The 20,430-nt window shown below is 40.8% G+C and overlaps 1 protein-coding gene across 5 annotated transcripts in view; it reads left to right on the forward strand.

Moving 5' to 3' along the window:
• LOC147433742 (ribulose-1,5 bisphosphate carboxylase/oxygenase large subunit N-methyltransferase, chloroplastic-like) overlaps positions 1–10,217 on the forward strand; it is a 57,011-nt gene extending 46,794 nt beyond the window's left edge. For 2 of the 5 annotated variants that reach the window (XR_015185294.1, XR_015185293.1), the window contains exon 10: positions 9,577–9,714. Coding sequence is in view for 2 of the 5 variants with exons in the window: in XM_086490372.1 (XP_086346498.1) it covers positions 9,577–9,735 (159 nt within the window). In the remaining 3 variants the exon portion in view is untranslated. Of the gene's footprint in view, positions 1–9,576 lie in introns of all 5 variants that reach the window. The other 3 variants (XM_086490372.1, XM_086490371.1, XM_086490373.1) reach the window with 2 other exon arrangements.
• Positions 10,218–20,430: the final 10,213 nt, after the last annotated feature.

The raw sequence follows: 20,430 nt of genomic DNA on the forward strand, positions 1-20,430 counted from the left end.
GCTACTCGATAGATCGGGGAATAAGTGAGTGAGTTAAAAACTCACATTCCCTTTATTAATATGTATAGGACCAATTTAAAGTTAGTGGCCAAGTTCACAAAGGTTAGTAACCTTTAAAATATACATTAAAGGGGGCCATTTGGGCCTTTAACCCAACAACCTCCCACTTAAAGGCATAAATGGCGCCTTTAAGCTACGTGACTCCCACCATCTCTATGCATAGATGATGTTGTGCTTTGGATAAGCACTTAGCGAGAGCATCCGCTGGATTTTGTGATGTATGGACTTTAACCAATGTAAGAAGGCCATCCTCAAGCACTTCTCGAATGAAGTGATACCGCACATCAATATGCTTTGTGCGTGCATGAAACATGGCATTCTTTGCCAGACATATGGCACTCTGGCTATCACAAGCAAGCATAGGTGCCTTGGTAGGCAAACCAAACTCATTGCATAGGCGTGAACCAAATGGCTTCTTTGGAAGCCTCAGTGGCTGAAATATATTCAGCCTCTGTCGTAGACAATGCAACAATCTTTTGCAATCTAGAACACCATGAAACAACACCTCCCGCAAGAGTAAACACATAACCACTTGTGGATTTCCGTGTATCCATATCACCAGCCATGTCAGAGTCACAAAATCCCTTCAACTCCAATGGTCGTTTACCATGGCAGAGGCATTTGTTTTTAGTCCCTTTCAAGTAGCTCATAATGGACTTCACTGCATCCCAATGCAACCTGCCTGGATTAGCCATAATCCGGCTCACAACTCCCACTGCATGGGCTATGTTAGGCCTAGTAGCAACCACATACATAAGTGAACCACAAACTGAAGCGTAAGGCACACTTTGCATGTCATTGGCTTCCTCCTTTGACTTGGGACAATCATCCTTGGAGATTTTGACATATGGCTGTAATGGCACACCAAGAGGCTTTGCTTCAGCCATGTTAAATCTGTCCAACACCTTTTCAATGTACTTTTCTTGCTACAAATACAATAGGTGCTTGTCTCTTTGCCTTGTAACACGCACTCCAAGTATATGTTCAGCTGCCCCAAGGTCTTTCATTGAAAATGCAGATTTCAGCTGCCCTTTAAGAGCATCAACAGTGATTCTTTTCTTTGTAGCTATCAACATAGAGCACAAGAATGATAGGGCTGCCATCCTCATCACGTTTGGTATACAAACAATGGTCTGCATGGATTCTTTTGTAACCATGTTTAAGCATGAAGCGATCAAACTTCTTGTACCATTGTCTACATGATTGTTTCAGCCCATGCAAGCTTCTATTGAGCATACATACCATATGTTCCTTGCCAGGAATAACAAAACCCTCGGGTTGCTTCATGTAAAGCTCTTCTTCCACATCACCATGCAAGAAAGCGGTATGTACATCCATTTGGTCCATTTCCAAATCAAGAGCAGCCACTATGGCAAACAATACATGCAAAGTTGTCATCTTCACAACAGGAGAGAACACTTCCTGAACGTCTATGCCCTTGGCTTGAACATATCCCTTTGCAACTAGCCTTGCCTTATACTTGGGTTTTGCATCAACTGTCTTGATTTTATACACCCATTTTGTTAGGAATAGCCTTCCTTCCTTTGGGAAATTCCACCAAATCCCAATTATGATTAGCATGCAAAGCTTTAATCTCTTCCTGCATAGCGAGCTCCCACTTGTCGTTGTGCTCATATGTCTTTGCCTCTTTATACGTAAGAGGCTCTCTCTCATCTGTCAACATAATGTAATGCAAAGAGGGATCATATCTGCTCACAGGCCGTCTTTGACAAGTAGACCGCTTCACCCAATGATCCACATTATCCGGCAATGGGTTTACATCAGGTGGCATGATAAAATCATCAACAATGGGCTGCTATACATCATTTTCAGCACCATTTTCAGCATTGTTTCGTGGCTGCAAATGCCATTCCGGAGCCTCAATTTGCTGTTCAACATCATCTGGCTCAAATACCACTGGATCATCTACATTTTCAGCCATATGTGGTGCATCCTGAGGGTCAATAATAGGTCTAACAGGTGGCTGGTCATGCTGAAATTTGACCCTTTTATGGTCATGCTTTGAGGCACAATTGTTTTGAAGCAGCCTTGCCTCATTAAAAACAACATCCCGGCTGCGTACAACCCTTTTGAGCTATGGTAACCAAATCCTGTAACCCATTTCGCCTTCTTCACCGTATCCCATGAAAAGACCTTTAATGGACTTGGCATCTAGTTTACTCCTCAACTCAGGTCTAACATGCACAAAAGCATCGCAACCAAAAATGTGTAAGTCATCATATGAAGCAAGCTTGCCAGACCAAACCTCTTCACGGATGTCACCTTTCAAAGACATGTGAGGGGATCTATTGCATATATGGACTGCAGTTTTCAAAGCTTCTTCCCAAAATCCATGAGAGAGATAAGTTGTGGACAACATACATCTCACCCTCTCACAAAGTGTCCTATTGAATCTTTCAACCACACCATTAGAAGAGGGACTGTATGGTACAGTAAGCTCTCTCTTAATGCCCAAATTTTCACAAAACTTGTAAATTTCAGCACTTGTAAACTCCCCCCCATTGTCCGTACGCAAGCATTTTAGCTTTCTATCTGTTTGGGTGGTCACAAATGCATGAAATTTCTTAAACGTAGCAAAGGCTTCATCCTTAGATTTAAGCAAATAAACCCAAATTTTCCTAGAATGATCATCAACAAAGGAGACAAAATAGCATGCACCTCCCATAGACTTAGTAGGCATGCTACATACATCAGAATGTACAAGATCAAGCACACAAGATGTACGAGAGACACCGGAGTAATAAGAACGCTTTACTTGCTTGCCATATTGACATTCATTACAAAAGTCAAGCTTTGTGCCTTTAGCATCAAGCTTGTTCAAAGTACAAAGCTTAGAAAGGCCCTATTGGCTCATATGGCCAAGCCTCTTGTGCCACAACTCCATGTGAGTTAATTTTAGCCAATGCAATAAACTTACCCAACATGGCCTTTCCATGCATGCAGTAAAGTGTTCCTTTCTTTGTGCCCTTTACAATCAGCCTTGAGCCTTTAGTCATTTTCCATGATCCTGTGACCAACAGAAAGCAGACTCTTCTTGATTCCCGGCACATATCTTAACATCATGCAAGACAAGCTCATTTGTGCCATCTATGGAGAGATGCACATTGCCAATACCCTCAATGGAACATGCATGATTGTTTTCAAGGTATACATGGCCACGCTTGCCTGCATCAAAAGTAGAGAAACACCCCTTGATAGGAGTCACATGAAATGAAGCACCGGAATCAACAATCCAAGTCTAGGATAATGCATCATTGACAGTAACAAAGCATCAATAAGATCATTCTTGGTGATCTACATGTCCTATGAATGAACATTAAAAGAGGCATCAATGTCATAAGCATCATCATCTGACAAAGTGGCACACAAGATGTCCTCTACATCTGACAGCTCCTCAATCACAACACTAGAAGCCACATTGGCCTTCTCTTTGTCCTTTGAGCTATCCTGTGCATCTGTCTTGACTTCCTTCTTCTCTTTCTTTTTGTCTCCGCCATTCTTTTTCCGTTCTAACTCGGCTTTATAGTACTTGCAATCGGGTTTCTTGTGACCTTTCCTGCCACATTGATAGCAAGTCACATCACCCTTGCCTTTGTTGGCATTTCCCCTTTCCTTACTGTTACTTTTACTCCTTTGTGCATAGGAATTCTTCTTTTCAGTTTTGCCTCTAACCATGTTGGCAGAGTTGCCTCCCTCTCCACTTGCTTTCCTCCTGATTTCCTCAATCAAGATAGAACCCCTGACACCATCAAAGGTCAAATTGGGGTTATTGGACAATGAAACCACCAATGTTTCCCATGACTCAGGTAAGGTCATAAGCAAGAAGATAGCTTTTAGCTTATCATCAAAAGGGGGCAAGCCTGAATCCTGTAACTGCAACAAAGTACCTGCGAACAATGACAAGTGCTCTGCAGCGCTCTTGGACTCATCTAGTTGCATGCCAACAAGTTTTCGCATCAAATGCACTTGGTTGACAGGCGTTGTATTCTCATACATTCCCTTTAACTTCTCCCACACATCAAAAGCACTTGTGAGACCTTTCACATCAATGATTGTCTCATCGGTCATGGCCATTTTAATGTATGTGACAGCCTTCCTGTTCAGGCTAACCCATGCTTCATCCGTCATATTCTGTGGCTTTACCTGTTCAAGTACCCCTTCACAATCCTTAAGAAATAGGATTCCCTGGATCCTGTCTTTCCAAAGGTCGAAGCCTGTTCCATCGAACCTCCTAATCTCGAAGAGATTCTTCATATCCGAAGAAGATGAGGCCATAGTTGCACGAATAAGAGGGTTAATACGTTGAATTTTTGGGCAAAATGCACAAAAACCGGAGTATAGCCTCATAGAGATGTGCACTACAGCTCCAAATGGTCACAGGAGCAATTTGAGGCAAAATAGGTCGATTTGGACACAAAAAACAATTTCTGAAATTTATACGCACCGAAATCTAAGCGAGCGAATTTGTGCTCAAAAACAACAAATTTAGTTGTTTTTAGTCTCACAGAACATACTTAAGGCGAATGCACAGCCTTTAGAAGTATGTAAGAGCGAAAGCCCCAATTTGTAGCATTAAATTGCATGAAATTGAGCCACAAATGGTCATACATAGCCAAAATTTGTCAAACGTGCGTAGATTGCATCAATTTGCACTTTCTCCAATGTAGTCGCATCATAAAAACACTTGCAAAAAACTCCGTAAATCTGAAATTTGTTGAAAACACCTGTTTTGGGACCTGTTTTTCGGCAATTTGAGTGTTTTCGGGTAGCGGGACTTAGCAAAGATGTTCCCACACCTTAATACATGATTTGCAAAACCTGTATTTTGCTGTTATAACCTGTAATTTGCTGATTTTGATCTAATTTCAACATGTTTTGGGTCAATTTGACTTGCCGGGAGCTCTCTAGAGTCCGAGGACAAATCCTTTGGCGATGAAATTGCAAAATATCGCGTGAAAGTTGACCTCCTTGGCTGAAAATCAGCGTTTGCAGGTTTGGGAGCAAGCCCTAATTGGGCTCTGATACCAATTGATGAGCGTGCGGCGGTGTGTGCAAGTGATAGAGCACGCGAATGCGTAGGCCTTGAGGCTTGAAGCGGAGGCACTGTGCTGTAGAAGGGAAGCGCTAGCAGAACGAAGAGGGAGAGGGAGCGCACGCTACTCGATAGATGGGGGAATAAGTGAGTGAGTTAAAAACTCATATTCCTTTTATTAATATGTATAGGACCAATTTAAAGTTAGTGGCCAAGTTCAATGTGAACTTGGCCAAAGGTTAGTAACCTTTAAAATATACATTAAAGGGGGCCATTTGGGCCTTTAACCCAACACCTACTAGGAGCGGATTTTACTGTCTTTACAGATTATCAGAGTTTGCGCTACTTCTTGTCATCGGAAAAGCAGATGCGGTGGGCGAACATCTTGTCACAGTTTTACTTCCAGATTGTCCATGTGCAGGGACAGAAGAATGTGGTGGCAGATGCTTTGTCTCGGAAGTCGTTGGTTCTGGCTATTTCCGTGATACATCATAGGAGCTTCGAGGATATGGTCGATCAGTATGCCACAGATACAGATTTTGCAGATATTTTCACACGGATACGGGATGGGGAGACAGTAGCAGGATACTCCATTCAGGAAGGCTACTTGATGAGGAAGACTATGTTGTGCGTTACACAGCCGTTGAGAGAAAAGATTATGACTGAATGCCATTGTCCACATTTTACGGGTCACCGCAGCATTGCTACCACTATGAAGGGGGTAGAGAGATACTTCTTTTGGCCGAGACTCAAAAAGGATGTGGAAGAGTTTGTGTGCAGTTGCTTAGTATGCCAGAAGGTCAAGTTTGACAGGCATAAGGCACAGGGATTGTTACAGCCTTTACCCATACCCACTCGCCCCTGGGAAAGTATTGCAATGGATTTCATTTTTGATCTTCCGAGAACACAGAGTGGTCACGATGGTATCTGGATTGTTATTGACAGATTTAGCAAACAGGTTCATTTCATTCCAGTGAAGAAAACAGTCAAGCCGGATCACTTAGCGAGACTGTTTGTGGCCCAGATATTCAAATTACATGGCATGCCTGAGACGATTGTCTCTGACAGAGACCCCAAATTTACGAGTTTGTTTTGGAAGGCAATTTGGAAGAACATTGGCACGCGGTTGCAGTTCTCGTCATCGTTCCACCCGCAGACTGATGGGCAATCTGAGATTGCAAATTCAGTGGTTCTAGATTTATGGAAGTCTTATATCTCTGATTAGAAGACTCAATGGGAAAAGTACTTACCTTTGGTGGAATTTGCCTACAATAATACGATACACTCTTCGACGAGGAAGACGCCATTTGAGATTGTTGAAGGTGCTTCGAAGGTTCCACCCTTCCTAAGCATGAAAGATAAGATCTTTGAAGCGGATGAATATACGCGAGATTTGGATACGGCTTTTGCCAAGGTTCGCGAGACTTTGCAGAAGTCTCAAGAACGACAAAAAAAGGCAGCGGATCGCCATCATCGCGACTTGAAATTGAAGGAGGATTATTGGGTGCTCTTATGTTTTGAGAAGGCACGCCTACGAAAGAAAAAGGGAAAGGAGAGGCTTTTTCCAAAGCTTAGTATGCGATACTACGGACCTTTCCAGATCACTGAAAAGATAAATGATGTCTCCTTCCGATTGAAACTGCCAGATATTTGGAGGATTCACAATGCATTTCAAGTGAGTCTCTTGAAACCTTTTAAGGGTGATGTGCCTGACGATGGGGAGCCTGATGAGCAACCCGAAGTGGAAGAAAACGAGGAGATCCTTGTTCCTGAACAGATTTTGGCACACACGGATACGAAGAATAAAGGTAAAGTCCGAAGGCGGTTCTTGGTTAAGTTCAAGAACTACCCTGCATTGGATGCGAAGTGGATGGAGGAGGAGGACCTAGCAGATACTCCTCAGATTGTGAAACTTTACCTCGATGCTTTTGGTTTAGCATAGTCTATTTAAAACGGAACCCAGAATTCAGCTTGGCCGGAGATCTGGTGCAGTGGGATGCACAAGAGGGGAGTCACTCCGCTCCTTTGTCAACAGATGGCTTGATTTAGATACTACAGTCACTGATGTCTCTTTGAGCTTCAGGGATAATGAAAGCTGACAGTATTCTGCTGTATGACTTTAATGAAATGGAATTCCTGATTATGATAGTGATTTGTTCTTGACTTCTTTTAAGTGCAGGAAGTGATAGACGAAATGACTGCAGAATTTTGGTCTGATTGATCTCGAATGGACATGGTTGCAATAGGGGTCAATCAATCGGACATCGATAAGGTCCCGATTGGACCTAGATGCGATTGCTAGCTACATTGCCGATAAATCATGGTCTAATATCCGAATGAATGTTGAATGTCATGTGATGTTGTGTGATGTGACTGTCGATTGGGTACATGTGCTAGATGTGTGTTCCTAGTATGTAGGTACTAACAGTCAGTGTCTGCTAAGACGGTTTATGGCTTCTGTCGGTTTTGCAGGCGTAATCGCGGTTGATTACAATGCTTTCAAGAGGGGGGTATGTCACAAAGTGATGACGTGGCTATCGACAGTTTATGCCAGAAACCCTAAAATTCATGCAAACCCTAATTTTGCAGAAACCCTAAAATTCTTATAAACCCTAATTTCTGCCAAAAACCCTAATTTTGCAGAAACCCTAATTTCTGGAAACTCTAACCCTAAACTGCTGGCTGAAACCCTAAAGTGGCTGGAAACCCTAAAAGCAGGCGCAAATGCCACGTGGCAGCAGTGTACTGATTTTTTTGGAAATCACGGAGATGGGAAAAAAAGCAACCAGCGACGCTATTCCCTTGATTCTTGGCTACGCAAGGAATTAGAGAGAGAGAGAGAGAGAGAGAGAGAGAGAGAGAGAGAGAGGGAGAGTTTGCTTTATTTTGTTTGCTCTCTTGAGAGAGAGAGAGAGAAACCGCTTTTGAACTGAAAGCTTTTGGGCATCCCTTGTAATCTTTATATTCGCGGTGAGGGCCTCACTTCTCAGAGCATCTGGACGTAGAGTCTGAGAGTGAAACCCTAACCGCTCTTTGTACTTTGACATTGATTTAATACATAAAGAAATACCGAAAGGGGCTAGTCTTTGGGGCCAATATCTCTAGGCACGGAACTCCGCCGGGCCAGTGCAAATCTATTGTGAACTGTGAATTGTTTTGAAGTGGTTATTTGGTGCTGTCGCGATTGATTCTTGACTTGGAGTGTCCAAGTCTGTTACACACACAAAGAGAGAGAGAGAGAGAGAGAGAGAGAGAGAGAGAGAGAGAGAGAGAGAGAGAGAGAGAGAGAGAGAGAGACACGGCCCGGTGTAGTTCCGTGCCCAGAGGTATTGGCCCCAAAGTCTGGCGCCTCTTTCCATATTTCTTTATCATTAATCATTGCAAAGTACAACTCCCGAGGGACCTCTGCTCTCAGACTTTGCGTCCACATGCTCTGCAGAGTGAGGCCCAAAGGGCTCTTATAAACAGTACATGGGATGCCCAAAAGCAGAGCCCCAAAAGCAATCGGTTCAAAAGTACTTTCGTCCAAAAGCCTTGGTCCCCAAAAGCTAGCGTTGGAGATTCCCAAAAGCCAGCGTAATTTGTGAAAATCCGTACGGTATGCATGTTGCACTTGCAACGCAAATCGCGGAAATTCCGTACGGCCTTGCCACGTCAACATCCGTACGATCTGCCACGTCAGCATGTCAGCCCTTTTTACGGAAATCCCTTTCAGGGTCCAGACTCCACGCTTTGTCTTTTAGGGTTTCGGGCCCCACGGTCGGTGCTTCATAAGTTCTTCAAGTTAGTCCATTCAGTTTCTCTTGTCCACTTGGCCATTTCTCTGCATGCCACGTCATTACTTTGTGACACAAACTGTTTTCAGAGTGGCCCTAAGTTCATATCTATAGGCCCTTGACCTTCAAACTCAAAAGCAGTTACATGAAAAGCTTCAAAACTCAAAAGCAATGGGCCAAAAAAGCTTCAACGCTGCCAGTGCGTTTTGCGTCGCGAATTGCGGGTGTCTGTATGGCCTGCAACATCAGCAACCAGCGCCGCAAATCACGAGCATCAGTACAGCCTGCCACGTCAGTGTAAAACGCAGGGTTCCGTACTGTTTTGCCACGTCAGCATTTGCGGGACTACCACGCCATGAGTTTGTGACAGTTTTTGCTACATGACCTGAGGTGGACAAAGCTTTGGGCAGATTTGTGTAGACTTAATCATAATCTAGATAGCTACATTTCACCGCTTGATTAGAGTATCTTTATCCCTAGATGTATCCTGTGGTTTGTTTTGGGATTTTTTCCCCATGATCTCATTGTATATCTTTCAGGGCTTTTCCCATATTTCTTTTTGTGGACCTATGGCTGATTTTATGTAATGCAAAGGGGGTCAAAGCCCCACTTTTATTGAGAGAGAGAGAGAGAGAGAGAGAGAGAGAGAGAGAGAGAGATCATCCCATTTAATACTGGTTGTTATAGGTATCAAAGTTGTCATGGTCTCAAATGCAAGCAAAGCTAGCTATCATTTCAGAGAAGAAGGCATTACGTGCAGCTTGGAAACATTTCTATGTGATGTCCAAGAAAGCAGAAAATGCAGTTGCAGTTGGTAAGCCGTCCAAGAGAAAAGGGAAAAAGTAAAAGTGCAGATCAAAGTGGATTGCAATATTCATAAAGATAAACTTGCAGATTCTATCAACTAGAAGCTGGAACGACATGTTCTCAAGCTGCTTAGCAAGTTCTGATTTGTACAGTTAGGCAGAGGTGTTGTGAATGGCTATGGCATCATCGAAATTTAAAGCTTTTCAAGTGATTTGTGGGAATTGAGAGAGAGCTCTTTGATTGCAATTCAAAGCTCTATGGATGAAAGGTGTGGGGGGTCTCAGATTTGAACATGGATGACTGATTAGTTAATAAAGACTCTTGCCTGGCTGGGGGTCTCGGATTGAAGGTGGATGACTAAAGACTCTTGCCCAGCCACCTAAAGAACAGAAAAGGGAGAGCTCTTTTGTTTTGTTCTATGTTTTCGGGGCAGATTCATTGCCTTGTTCATTATTGTAAAAGACTTTTTCCAAGGTGATGATGTCCATGTTGACGAGTGGCAGGAAATTGATTCTATGGAATTGGTATGTCTTGCAGCAATGTTTTTGGTAGAGTGGAGGAATTTTGGTTGTCAGTCGATAGCTGGATTGCTACAGGCTGTGAATGGTTCTGAGAAGAGGTTTTTGAATAAGATTGGCCATCCCTGTCATCGAGGGACAACAACCATGAGCATCGGTGGTTTAAAATTGAAAAGGCTGCTGATGAGCTTGATGATGCCTCTACCCAGTATTTGTTGTAACAGCGTGAAGCAAATTTTTCATATTATCAATCTTAAATAGCAGCACCGATTGAAGTGGAGGTTCACTTTTGATGGTGCACCAAATTATATTAGACCAAGCTACACATTAGGTTGCATTGGCATTGTGGCTAAAAGGAGGTTGCATCCTTCCAACCTACTGAAACCTATTTTTTTATATAAAAAAACATAAGTCTATACATGAAAAATAATGTTGAAATAAGACTAGACATCCTTGGAAATATTTTGGAATTATGCATGGAAACCTCCAGTGACGTGAAGCTCGAATGTGTTAATTTTTCAGGAGTGGAAGGATTTTGTCGGTATGTCCACAATATAATTCAAGCAGCATCTTTTTTGGGTCTTTAACCTTTTCATCAAGGCCACAAAAGACGGAAGGAGAGAGAGAGAGGTAGGGAGAAGTAATGAACACATGTTTGAGGATTAGAATGTTGTCTAGCAAGTTACCTTTGGTTAATGAGGTTTATTATTGAAAGTGGTACTCTATTATGCATCATAGTTTTGCTTAGCAAGTGTTCTTAAAGAGCTTAATTGTGTGGAAAATTTGTAGTCATCTTTCCTTCTTGGATGTCTAGTGTACTTTGCCACCAATTGCTTATGTGTATCTTGTTTGAGCATTCTTTGATATCGTTCATCTAAGATCTTCTAGGGGTCCCTATAGAGGGCTTGTGCATTTGCTCATCCAAACGCTAGCTATATGTCCATGAATGGGGAAGGTCGTTTATGGTTTAGCAAGCAGCAGGCCCGCGCATTTGCTATGGCCATCACCATCTTTCAAGAAGTGGGGGTATCGAGCATGTTGTTAATGTTTGAGGGTATTCAACTTTTGGGCCCAGACTTCTAATGAAAAATTTTCCCTATCTTGCGTAGAACTCTAGCTTCGTCTTCATGTGGTGTATACCATTCCGAATCTTATGCGCTTTAGGCCTTACATTCTTGACACTCCACAATGTCATAACGTAGCTGATGAAAATTGTTTTGAAGGTGAGTGGTGCTTGTTACAAAAGAATTAAAATGAAGGCGAATATATGACCAGTCTTCCCAAAAACATGAGAAATTGGGTCCTTTAAATTTATAGGGGTGTGTTGAAACTTTATAGAGTTTTTAATGAGATTATAGGTGAAGTATCAAAAATTTCACCAATTTTCCAGATTGCCAATCTATTGTGGCTGTTCAACAGAGGTTTGAGGCATGTGGTGTCTAGATAAAAGCAAGTCTAGCAAAAGGACTTGTGTGATATTGCTTGCTGCCGAACTTGGAATATTTCACTTTTGAGGTTTAGGGTCAAGGAAGAAGGGGGGGACACAAAAGAGGGCTAATTCTAAACTTATGGTACAATGGGCTCAAGAATGTTAAGAAATTCAAAGCTTTTGTTTGCATGTAGGGCACCGACAGTTTTAAAGCAAACCTCATCCAAAAGTCAGATGCGCATTGCTATTTTTATTTATGTGATTTAAAATGAAAAAAGAAAAGACGGACCGTTGGATTTCGATATTTTGCAATGCTGCTGCAAGACAGCCCAACTAACCATGAGACATGAGGGCGGCGGGAGCGCCACGGGTTCTTCTGCTTTTGTTGTTGTTGTTGTTGCCCAGCAGTTGAACCATCATGCTCTCTCTCTCTCTGCTCACGTTGGCATTGCGTCTGCTTTTTTGTAGGCATTCAGGCCATGATTGGCAATGCGCATCTTTAACTTTTAGCCTGCTATTAGATTTTTGGGTTCTCAACCACTCAAGGACACTCCTGGTCCCTCTCTCTCTCTCTCTCTCTAATGACCCGGTCGGGGTTGGTGTGGTGGGGTGGGGTGGGGTGGGGCGGGGCTGAGGGGATCATCAATGGTCGGGGGCCGCAGGCAAAATCAGGGCCATGGATATAGATCCCCTAATTTACAAAACGCTCGAATTTAAACGAATTTTACATCGCTCTGCATACAAATACTAAGCGGACTCCAGCACCCATTGGTTAGTGATCGGGAGCACAGGGTCCAAGACTCGGGATCGGGAGCACAGGGTGTCGAGCCGAATTTACATTTTTCACCTGAATTTACAATGATTGCATCTTATAAACACCCCCCCCCCCCCCCCCCCCCCCCCCCCCCCCAAAAAAAACCCACCCCCACTAATTGACACCTCCATTTGGAGGTGGGATCAATGGCTCCCGATCACCGGTTGATCGTGACCGTTGGATTGCCTACGGAATGCGAAAGATTTCAACTTTTTTGGATTCAGGACTTGAACCCACCACCTTCTCTCCCACGGGATTGACTCTAACCACTAGGCTATCGCGCACTCGTTGAAAGGTGGGTGTGGGATAAGTTTATAGATCACGGCGTCGCGAACAGGTTTACACCTACTTCACACCGAGTTCGGACTGAGTTCACACCAAATTTGGTGTGGTGTGCAGGCCCTCCCCAGTTCACACCTAATTCACACCGTGTTCACGTCGAGTTCACACCGAGTTCACACCAAATTTGGTGTGGTGCACATATCTCCGAGTTCACGCTTAATTCACACCTAGTTTAAATGTCGATCGAATGGCTCGGATTGCACCTGCCTCGCGACGCCTACTGTGGGCCATTGATCCCACCTCCCTGGGGAGGTGTCATATAGTGACGAGCCCCCCCCCCCCCCCCCCCCCCCCCCCCCCCCCCCGCCCCCCGCCCCCCAAAAAAAAAAAAAAAAAAAGGCAACCCCAAAAAAAAGACTTGCCAAAACCACTTTTTCTAAAGAAATTAAGGCCACTCTTCTGTTCTTAAGTCAATGTTTACAGCATTTGTTAATATTTACACTAAAACTTGTAAAATTGTGGTAGTTCCTTCAAGGCAAGCTTGGAATCTAGCGGGGATTTTGCAAATTTGGTCGGTTTAAAATGCACCATACCCCAATTTTTGGGGAATAGTGTCCAGGCCAATTAGGAGAGTCACCATGGGCTAAAAGATGTAACATGTCGCATAGGAGATTTGATTCTCTCACACACCTACTAAGACCACTCTATTGCAAACTCACTGGCCATTTGCCATGGTTGTTCCTGTTGAAGAGATGGTTGAAAGTCTATATATTAGTGGAGTGTTAAGGTTACTATTGGAGTCTGCCCAAATTATTTGTTGTATTGTTCACAAGATTTTTGTTTAGGTACCACAACGGCCTTAAGAGGCTCTAATTTTTGCAAGCTAAAACATACCTGAGACGAGAAGAGAGAAAGATTCTTGAAGTGTTTCGAGCTTGGATACTCACTTGTCAAGCATTCAATAGATCTCTTGTTTTAGAATGCCCAAATGATGTCTTCACCTCATTACATTCACTTTGCAAGATAAATGGCTATAAATGATATGTTTTACAAGGCAAAAATGGGGGGACCCATTAATAATCCTAGGTTTGGGATTATTTACCTTTTATGTTGGTCTTTTGATGTTTTTGATTATTAGATTTTCATGAAACCATATTTATATGGCGTATTCTAATTTGGGTTCATTAGGTCTCCCCAATCTCAGAAAAATAAAAAGTCTTCCAAAACATATTAAGTGCATAAGTTATGGGCGAGTTTAGGAAATGAAAAGACAGATGAAGGTGAAAAATCAAAAGACAAATGAAGGTGGAAAGTCCAAAAACCTTTTGTGCTCACATTGGAAGCTCTTAGATTCCTATTTTGCAAAAGTTCCTTAAGCAAGCTATGGACTATCGCACAATTTTTAACGTGGATTACAAAGAGCCACTGAACCTCCCAATCAATCTTCTTATATTTTCGTTAACCTTCCCTAATCAGCCTTCGCATACAATGACTCCATCAATTCGCCCACCAAACAAAAAATGAAAAATGCTTCTTTAGAGAAAAAAGCAAAAGGAAAAAAATCAACTTGAAGCATATAAAAATCAATTCAATGCGTATTTTTTCTTCATTAAAAATACAATACTCCATCCTATTTTTTTAATACATGATTTGATGACTCCATGTTCTTACATTGGCTCCTTTTGTGTTCTTTGAAACTCTAGTTTGATTGTCACTGTTGAACTTAAAGAGGCTGAAAGTGATTGCTAGATTTTGAGCATCTCTACTAACACTGTCTTGCAATTTCTTGATAGTCCTAGATAGAGTATGAATGGACTCCTTGAAAAGAGCCTTCACCAACATTGATGGTGTGTATGTTAGGGTTTCTTAAACAAGCCTTAGAGAAGAAGAGACTTATACCTTCATTTGATATTTTATTATTTCTTGTACCGATTGCACATGCATTTTCATGTGAAGCATAGAAATCTTTTTTCTTTTGGTTTTAAGTTTCTCAAAAAGTCCCTTCATTTCATATCATAGACTTACATTACATAACTTGATTTCCTTATTCTTTTATTGCTTAAGAATGTCTATGTGAATCTTCACCTTAAAACAAAAAATAGTACAAGAACTTTGAAACAAACGCACACCCTATGTACAACGATCTCACAGGTAGGGAGAGAGGCATCCCATCACACACACCCTCCCCCATATGAGAACAGTCCTTAAAGACTTAGAACATGTCTTCAGGTTATCAAAAGGCGATTGAACCCCAGACTTGAGGCACATAGGCTACGAGTCTACCAATTGAGATAGCACCCATTGACATCTTCATTTTGTTTTTAATGCGCATTTGTATGAGACCCTTTTTTTTGGGGGTGCAAAACTAACAATTTGTGAGTGAATTGTATTAAGCACAACATAAAATTACAAAATAACCTCAAGCTCGAGTAGAGCCTTGAGTTACTGAAGATTACATTTGTACGAGACTTCTAAGCAAAGGCTTATGATAAGGTGGTTTTTTTAATCTTCTCTCATAATGTTTTTTTTGGGGATATAGTGTCTTTGTTCATAACCTTCTATACTGTTAAAGGGAGGCCATCAAGAGCTTTGCATGTTCAAAAGAGAAAAGGACTTAAGCTTTTGTGCTCATTACTACATTCATGTCTAGTTGAAGAAAAGCTCACTTTTTGGAAAAGTAAAATAGGGGGTTTTTCAGGGAGAATTTCAGTATGTTTATGGAGTGGAAAGCATGCTCATGAACTTTTCAAGAATAAGGAATGCATTCATTATGTGGAGCACTCGCATGAATAAAAAATTGTAGTTCCCATAATGTCAATTGTGATAATGTTTTCTCTGTCAAAAGAAATTCTACCAACCCCATTCCTTGTCTATGCAATGGGGTTTATTTATTTTTCTCTTTGTGGGTTTGGGGGTGGTGGTGGTTGGGGGGAGGGGGGTTTGGCTATTATGGGTTTTTGGCTAGAGTAGGCCTCTTTCTTACTATGCCAACACTTTCTTTAGCAACTTGGGATGTTGGAAGGGAGTGTCACTATAAAGCACTACTAATTTAAGTCGCCCATTTATTAGGCATTATCTAATCATAATTTTTTGCCATCTCCTTTAGTTGTGGATTATTTTGAAAATATACTTAGCCCCGCACTTTTGATGCACAACTTTCTATAAGCAATCTCATGTAATATGGTCTAAAATCCTTCTTATTGGTCTATAATCTTGTTCAACAAAAGCATCTTCGCGGTAGGAACAACAATTATTTTTTTCGTTGTGTGTTCGGGTAGTCTTTCTCAAATTGTGCAAGTGTAGCACATGAGCTCAATACAAGGGAGTTATTTTATATTCCAAGAGTTATAGGATTATATTTTAAAGGTATTTCTAATGGCTTCAAAAAAATTAAAAGATATTCCTCATTCTTCAAAGATTCTCTCAACAATTTAAAAAAACAATGCACTAGTTTATAGCACGTAGAAACAAGCAATGATGAAGCCTGTAGATTTGCAACAATATCAACTAGGATACTGGGAAGGACGGATACAACATTGTGTGTGTGTGTGTGTGTGTGAGAGAGAGAGAGAGAGAGAGAGAGAGAGAGAGAGAGAGAGAACACTTTAAAGAGAAGAAAACACTAAACGAAAACCAAAATAGAAGAGAAACAAAAATATACCCATGTGAAGTTGACCCCCTCTTTATATGGACACAAAAGGTCTTTTGAATTTCTCTTTCATATATCTTTTGATTTTCCACCTTCATCTATTATTTCATTTTTTTTTTTTTTTGCAAAACTCATAATTGTGAGTAGATAGTATGAAGAACATCAGAAATATACACCAACCTCGAGCTCAGACCGAGCCTAGAGGGTCAAAGGATTACAAGTTCTCTGCTTGACATAGAAACCACAACTACTCCTAGGCTTTACTTATTACAAGATGTCATCATGATATGTATTGTTCTAGACCAGAAATATACACCAACCTCGAGCTCAGACCGAGCCTTGAGGGTCAAAGGATTACAAGTTCTCTGCTTAACACAAAAACCACAACTACTCCTAGGCTTTACTTATTACAAGATGTCATCATGATATGTATTGTTCTAGACCAATCCTCTGAGGCTTGTTTACCTCCGATCATGTGGATCGTCACTTTGCTCTCTTGTATGATTTCACAAAAGCTTGCCATAGCCAGATCCCCCTCAAACACCCGACGGTTTCTTGCTTGCCAAATATGGTGAAGAAGTAGTACCTGATTATTTGTATGCAGACAAGCAATTATTATGTTTTGAAAGACTTTATTTATTTTTGATATTGGGGAGACCTAATTACATGATGAGTTAGAAAATGAAAAATTGAAAATAGCAAGGTTAGAGGCATTTTAAAATACCTCTTGATTTTTGAAAGGTGGACTCCTTGAGGTTGTGAGAAAATTTGGTTCTTACTCTAGAATAACAAGGTGATGCTCACATTGGCATTCTAACACGAGAAGGTGCCATGGGTTCACTAAATAGACGACCTTTTGCTAACTAAAACCGATTTTTGTATGTTTTCTCCCTCCTCATGTAACCATTTTAGCATGCCAATAATAAATAACTTTAGCACATTTTCCTACCAAAACTTTGCATTTATTTTGTAAAACTAGAAAACAAAGCTTAAGGTTTTTTAAAGGTTTTGTTCGTTGTATAGTTAGCTTATGACATGAGGTTTTTTTCTATGTCAAATGAGTATTGTCCTATAGTTCATGAAAAGCTTTGTTGAAAATTCTATCAGAATTTGAAGCTTAAAAAAAAAAACAATAAAAAGCTTGCAACTTCTTAATGATGTTACGTTCTAAAGGTTTATAGATAATTTCTAATACATATAACACTTAAAAATGACAAATCTATCTTTAAAAGCCTAGTTGTTGTGAACAATAGCAAAAGATTTTGCAAATGATAACTAGGAGGCAAATTTTGATCTTTCAATGCTCATACTAAAGAAAAACGCTGTTTTATTGCTAAGGTATAGTCTAAAGCGATTCTATAGATTGAAACAATCTTTTTTTTTTCTTTTGGAATCCAATCTTTCTTAAATATCAAATATCAAGCTCTCTTTTGAAATATTTTGATGCATAATTAGTCAAAAACATAAACTTGTCACCAAACAAACATGTACATAAGTTCTAACTATGTTCTTTTTGAGTGATTTAAAAGTTTTGAAGTTACTCCCATTTTCATAGCTAATGTCTTTCAAGAGAAAAATATAAATTGTTTGGTTTATTCAATTTTGTATTGTAACAAAATCTTCCACTTATATGCTACACAAACATTAATAATCATTATTTTAAGTATCAGTTAGCTAGCATCTCGAGGGGTTCATTGTTTAGTATCCTCTATATAACTTGCATTCGTGGGGTATTAAAAAAACTCATCTTTTAATATGTTTGAATGAATAAAATGATTTTTTATATTAATATTTTTTTAAAAATTAAATATAAAAATATTTTATTTTAATGTATCTATGTTAAATTGTTTAAAAATTTTGTATTTTAAAATTTTTTCGAACTCATGTTATACATTAACATGATTACATAATGCACCTCCCGAGGGTAGCATACATGTTGATATGACATGAGAAAGCTTGAAATCACATAGATATCAATGAGTTTCCCGTGCGCATGCGATGATAAAATTCTTTTTATAATAGTGAAGGAGCAAGACAATTTGTAAACTATCCGCATCGACGGATTGGGTTAGCTCAAAAGCTTCCAATTGTTGGAATTAGGGTTGCAGAAAAACACACAATTTGGAGAAGACGAAGGAAGCTCAAGGTACACAACAGAGAGTGTATTACTTAATGTGCAATGGAAAGATAGATAGCCCTAGAGTGATGGACGTATATACAATGCACGGGGAAAAAACCTCCTAGTGAAGGAAAAAATGACCCAACTGTCCTAAGTGTGTTCACACACATCACTACCACATGTATATGATAACAAATCCCCCCTAGGAGTGATGCGGTGAAAGAGAGCTTACACATATAGGGAAGTGTCATGCGTTGAGGACGTGATCAATCCACAAAGGGGAGTAAGCCCAAAGCTTTGCGGAAAGCTTCGAACTTCTCATGAGACGATGCCTTTGTGTAAAGATCGGCAAGGTTGTCTTGTGTTGGCACATAAGCCAAGTTGATCTCTCCTGCTGAGAGCCTCTCCTTGACATAGTGGTAATGCACTTCAATTTTCTTTGTGCGAGTGAAAAATTAGGTTCCTTGCAATTGCTAATGCGCTCTGACTATCAGTGTAGATAGTGTTGGCAGTGTCCCGTCCAACACCATAAGGCATGTGAGACATACACACTCAACCGTGGTTGTGAAGACTGCCTTGTACTCACCCTCACGACTAGAAGTGTCCACAATAGGTTCTTCTTGCTCAACCATGAGATACCTGCATGCCCTACCAAGCATGAAACAAAAACCACTTGTGGAGACTCTCGTGTCAAAACAACTAGCCCAATCTAAGTCCGAAAAAGCATGTAAGTCTGCCGACAATGATCCCCCCTTGGGATAAAACAAGCCAAGATGTAAAGTGCCACTCAAGTAGCAAAAAGTCCTCTTGACAGGTTGCCAATGCTTAGACCCTGGGCTATGCATGAATCTTCTCACCTGTGGACTGCAAACTGAATATCTGACCTCGTGTTGCATACATAAGTGAGGCATCCAACAACAGTTTGGTAACAAGTGACATCGGCAAGATCACCAGCATCATGAAGACTCAATTTCAAACCTATTTCCATGGGAGTGGCGATAGGTTTTCAATCCTCAAGTCCAAACTTACATAGCAATATCTCTATGTAACTTGTCTGACACAAGTCATCACACTGCTTAAATTGTAAACCCAAGTAATGATGCAACAACCCCAACTCCTTCATCTTGAAAGTAGCATGCAGATCAGCCTTAAATTCAAACATATGTCTCTCACTTGGTCCAGTGATCAACAAATCATCCACATAGAGAACCACAATGAGAAGTACATCATCCTCATGCTTTACATACAATGTGCCTTTTGTTGGACTGCTACAAAAGCCTCGTTTGACCAAATGAGTGTCAGCCTTCTCATACCAAGCACGAGGAGATTGCTTCAACCTATACAAAGTTTTCTTCCATTTTCACACTTTATTTTCCTGTTCTTTAATGAAAAAACCGCGAGGCTGCGTTACATAAACTTCCTCAAATATGTCACCATTCAAGAACGCGGTAACAATGTCTGACTGATGTACATCCCAACCAAAATGAGCTCCCAATACACATAAAAATCGCATAGTAGTCATACGACAAGTGGGAGCAAAAGTCTCTTCATAACCTATGCCTTTTTGCTGTGCATAACCCTTTGCAACAAGTCGAGACTTTTAGTGATCAATATCATTATTAGGCTTGCGTTTCAACTTGTAAACCCACTTCATACCAATGGCCTTTTTTTTTTCCAAGAGGCAAATCACATAAATTCCATGTATCATCTTCTATAAGTGCATTAAATTTATGAGACATATAGCCCCCTCGATCGGAACGGAGGGTGCCTATAGTACATTTCGAGACATTTTCACTCAATAGCCATAAATTTTTTAAGGCACATAAATACTTCGGACTTTGCTTTAAGCGGATACACCATTGCATGCCTGGAGTAATCATCAAATGAAAGTCACAAAGTAAAGGTAATTGGCCAAGGACAGAG

The sequence above is a fragment of the Adiantum capillus-veneris genome, chromosome 19 (genome assembly GCF_014529385.1).
Source record: "Adiantum capillus-veneris isolate H3 chromosome 19, ASM1452938v2, whole genome shotgun sequence".
In the NCBI taxonomy this organism is placed as follows: domain Eukaryota; kingdom Viridiplantae; phylum Streptophyta; class Polypodiopsida; order Polypodiales; family Pteridaceae; genus Adiantum; species Adiantum capillus-veneris.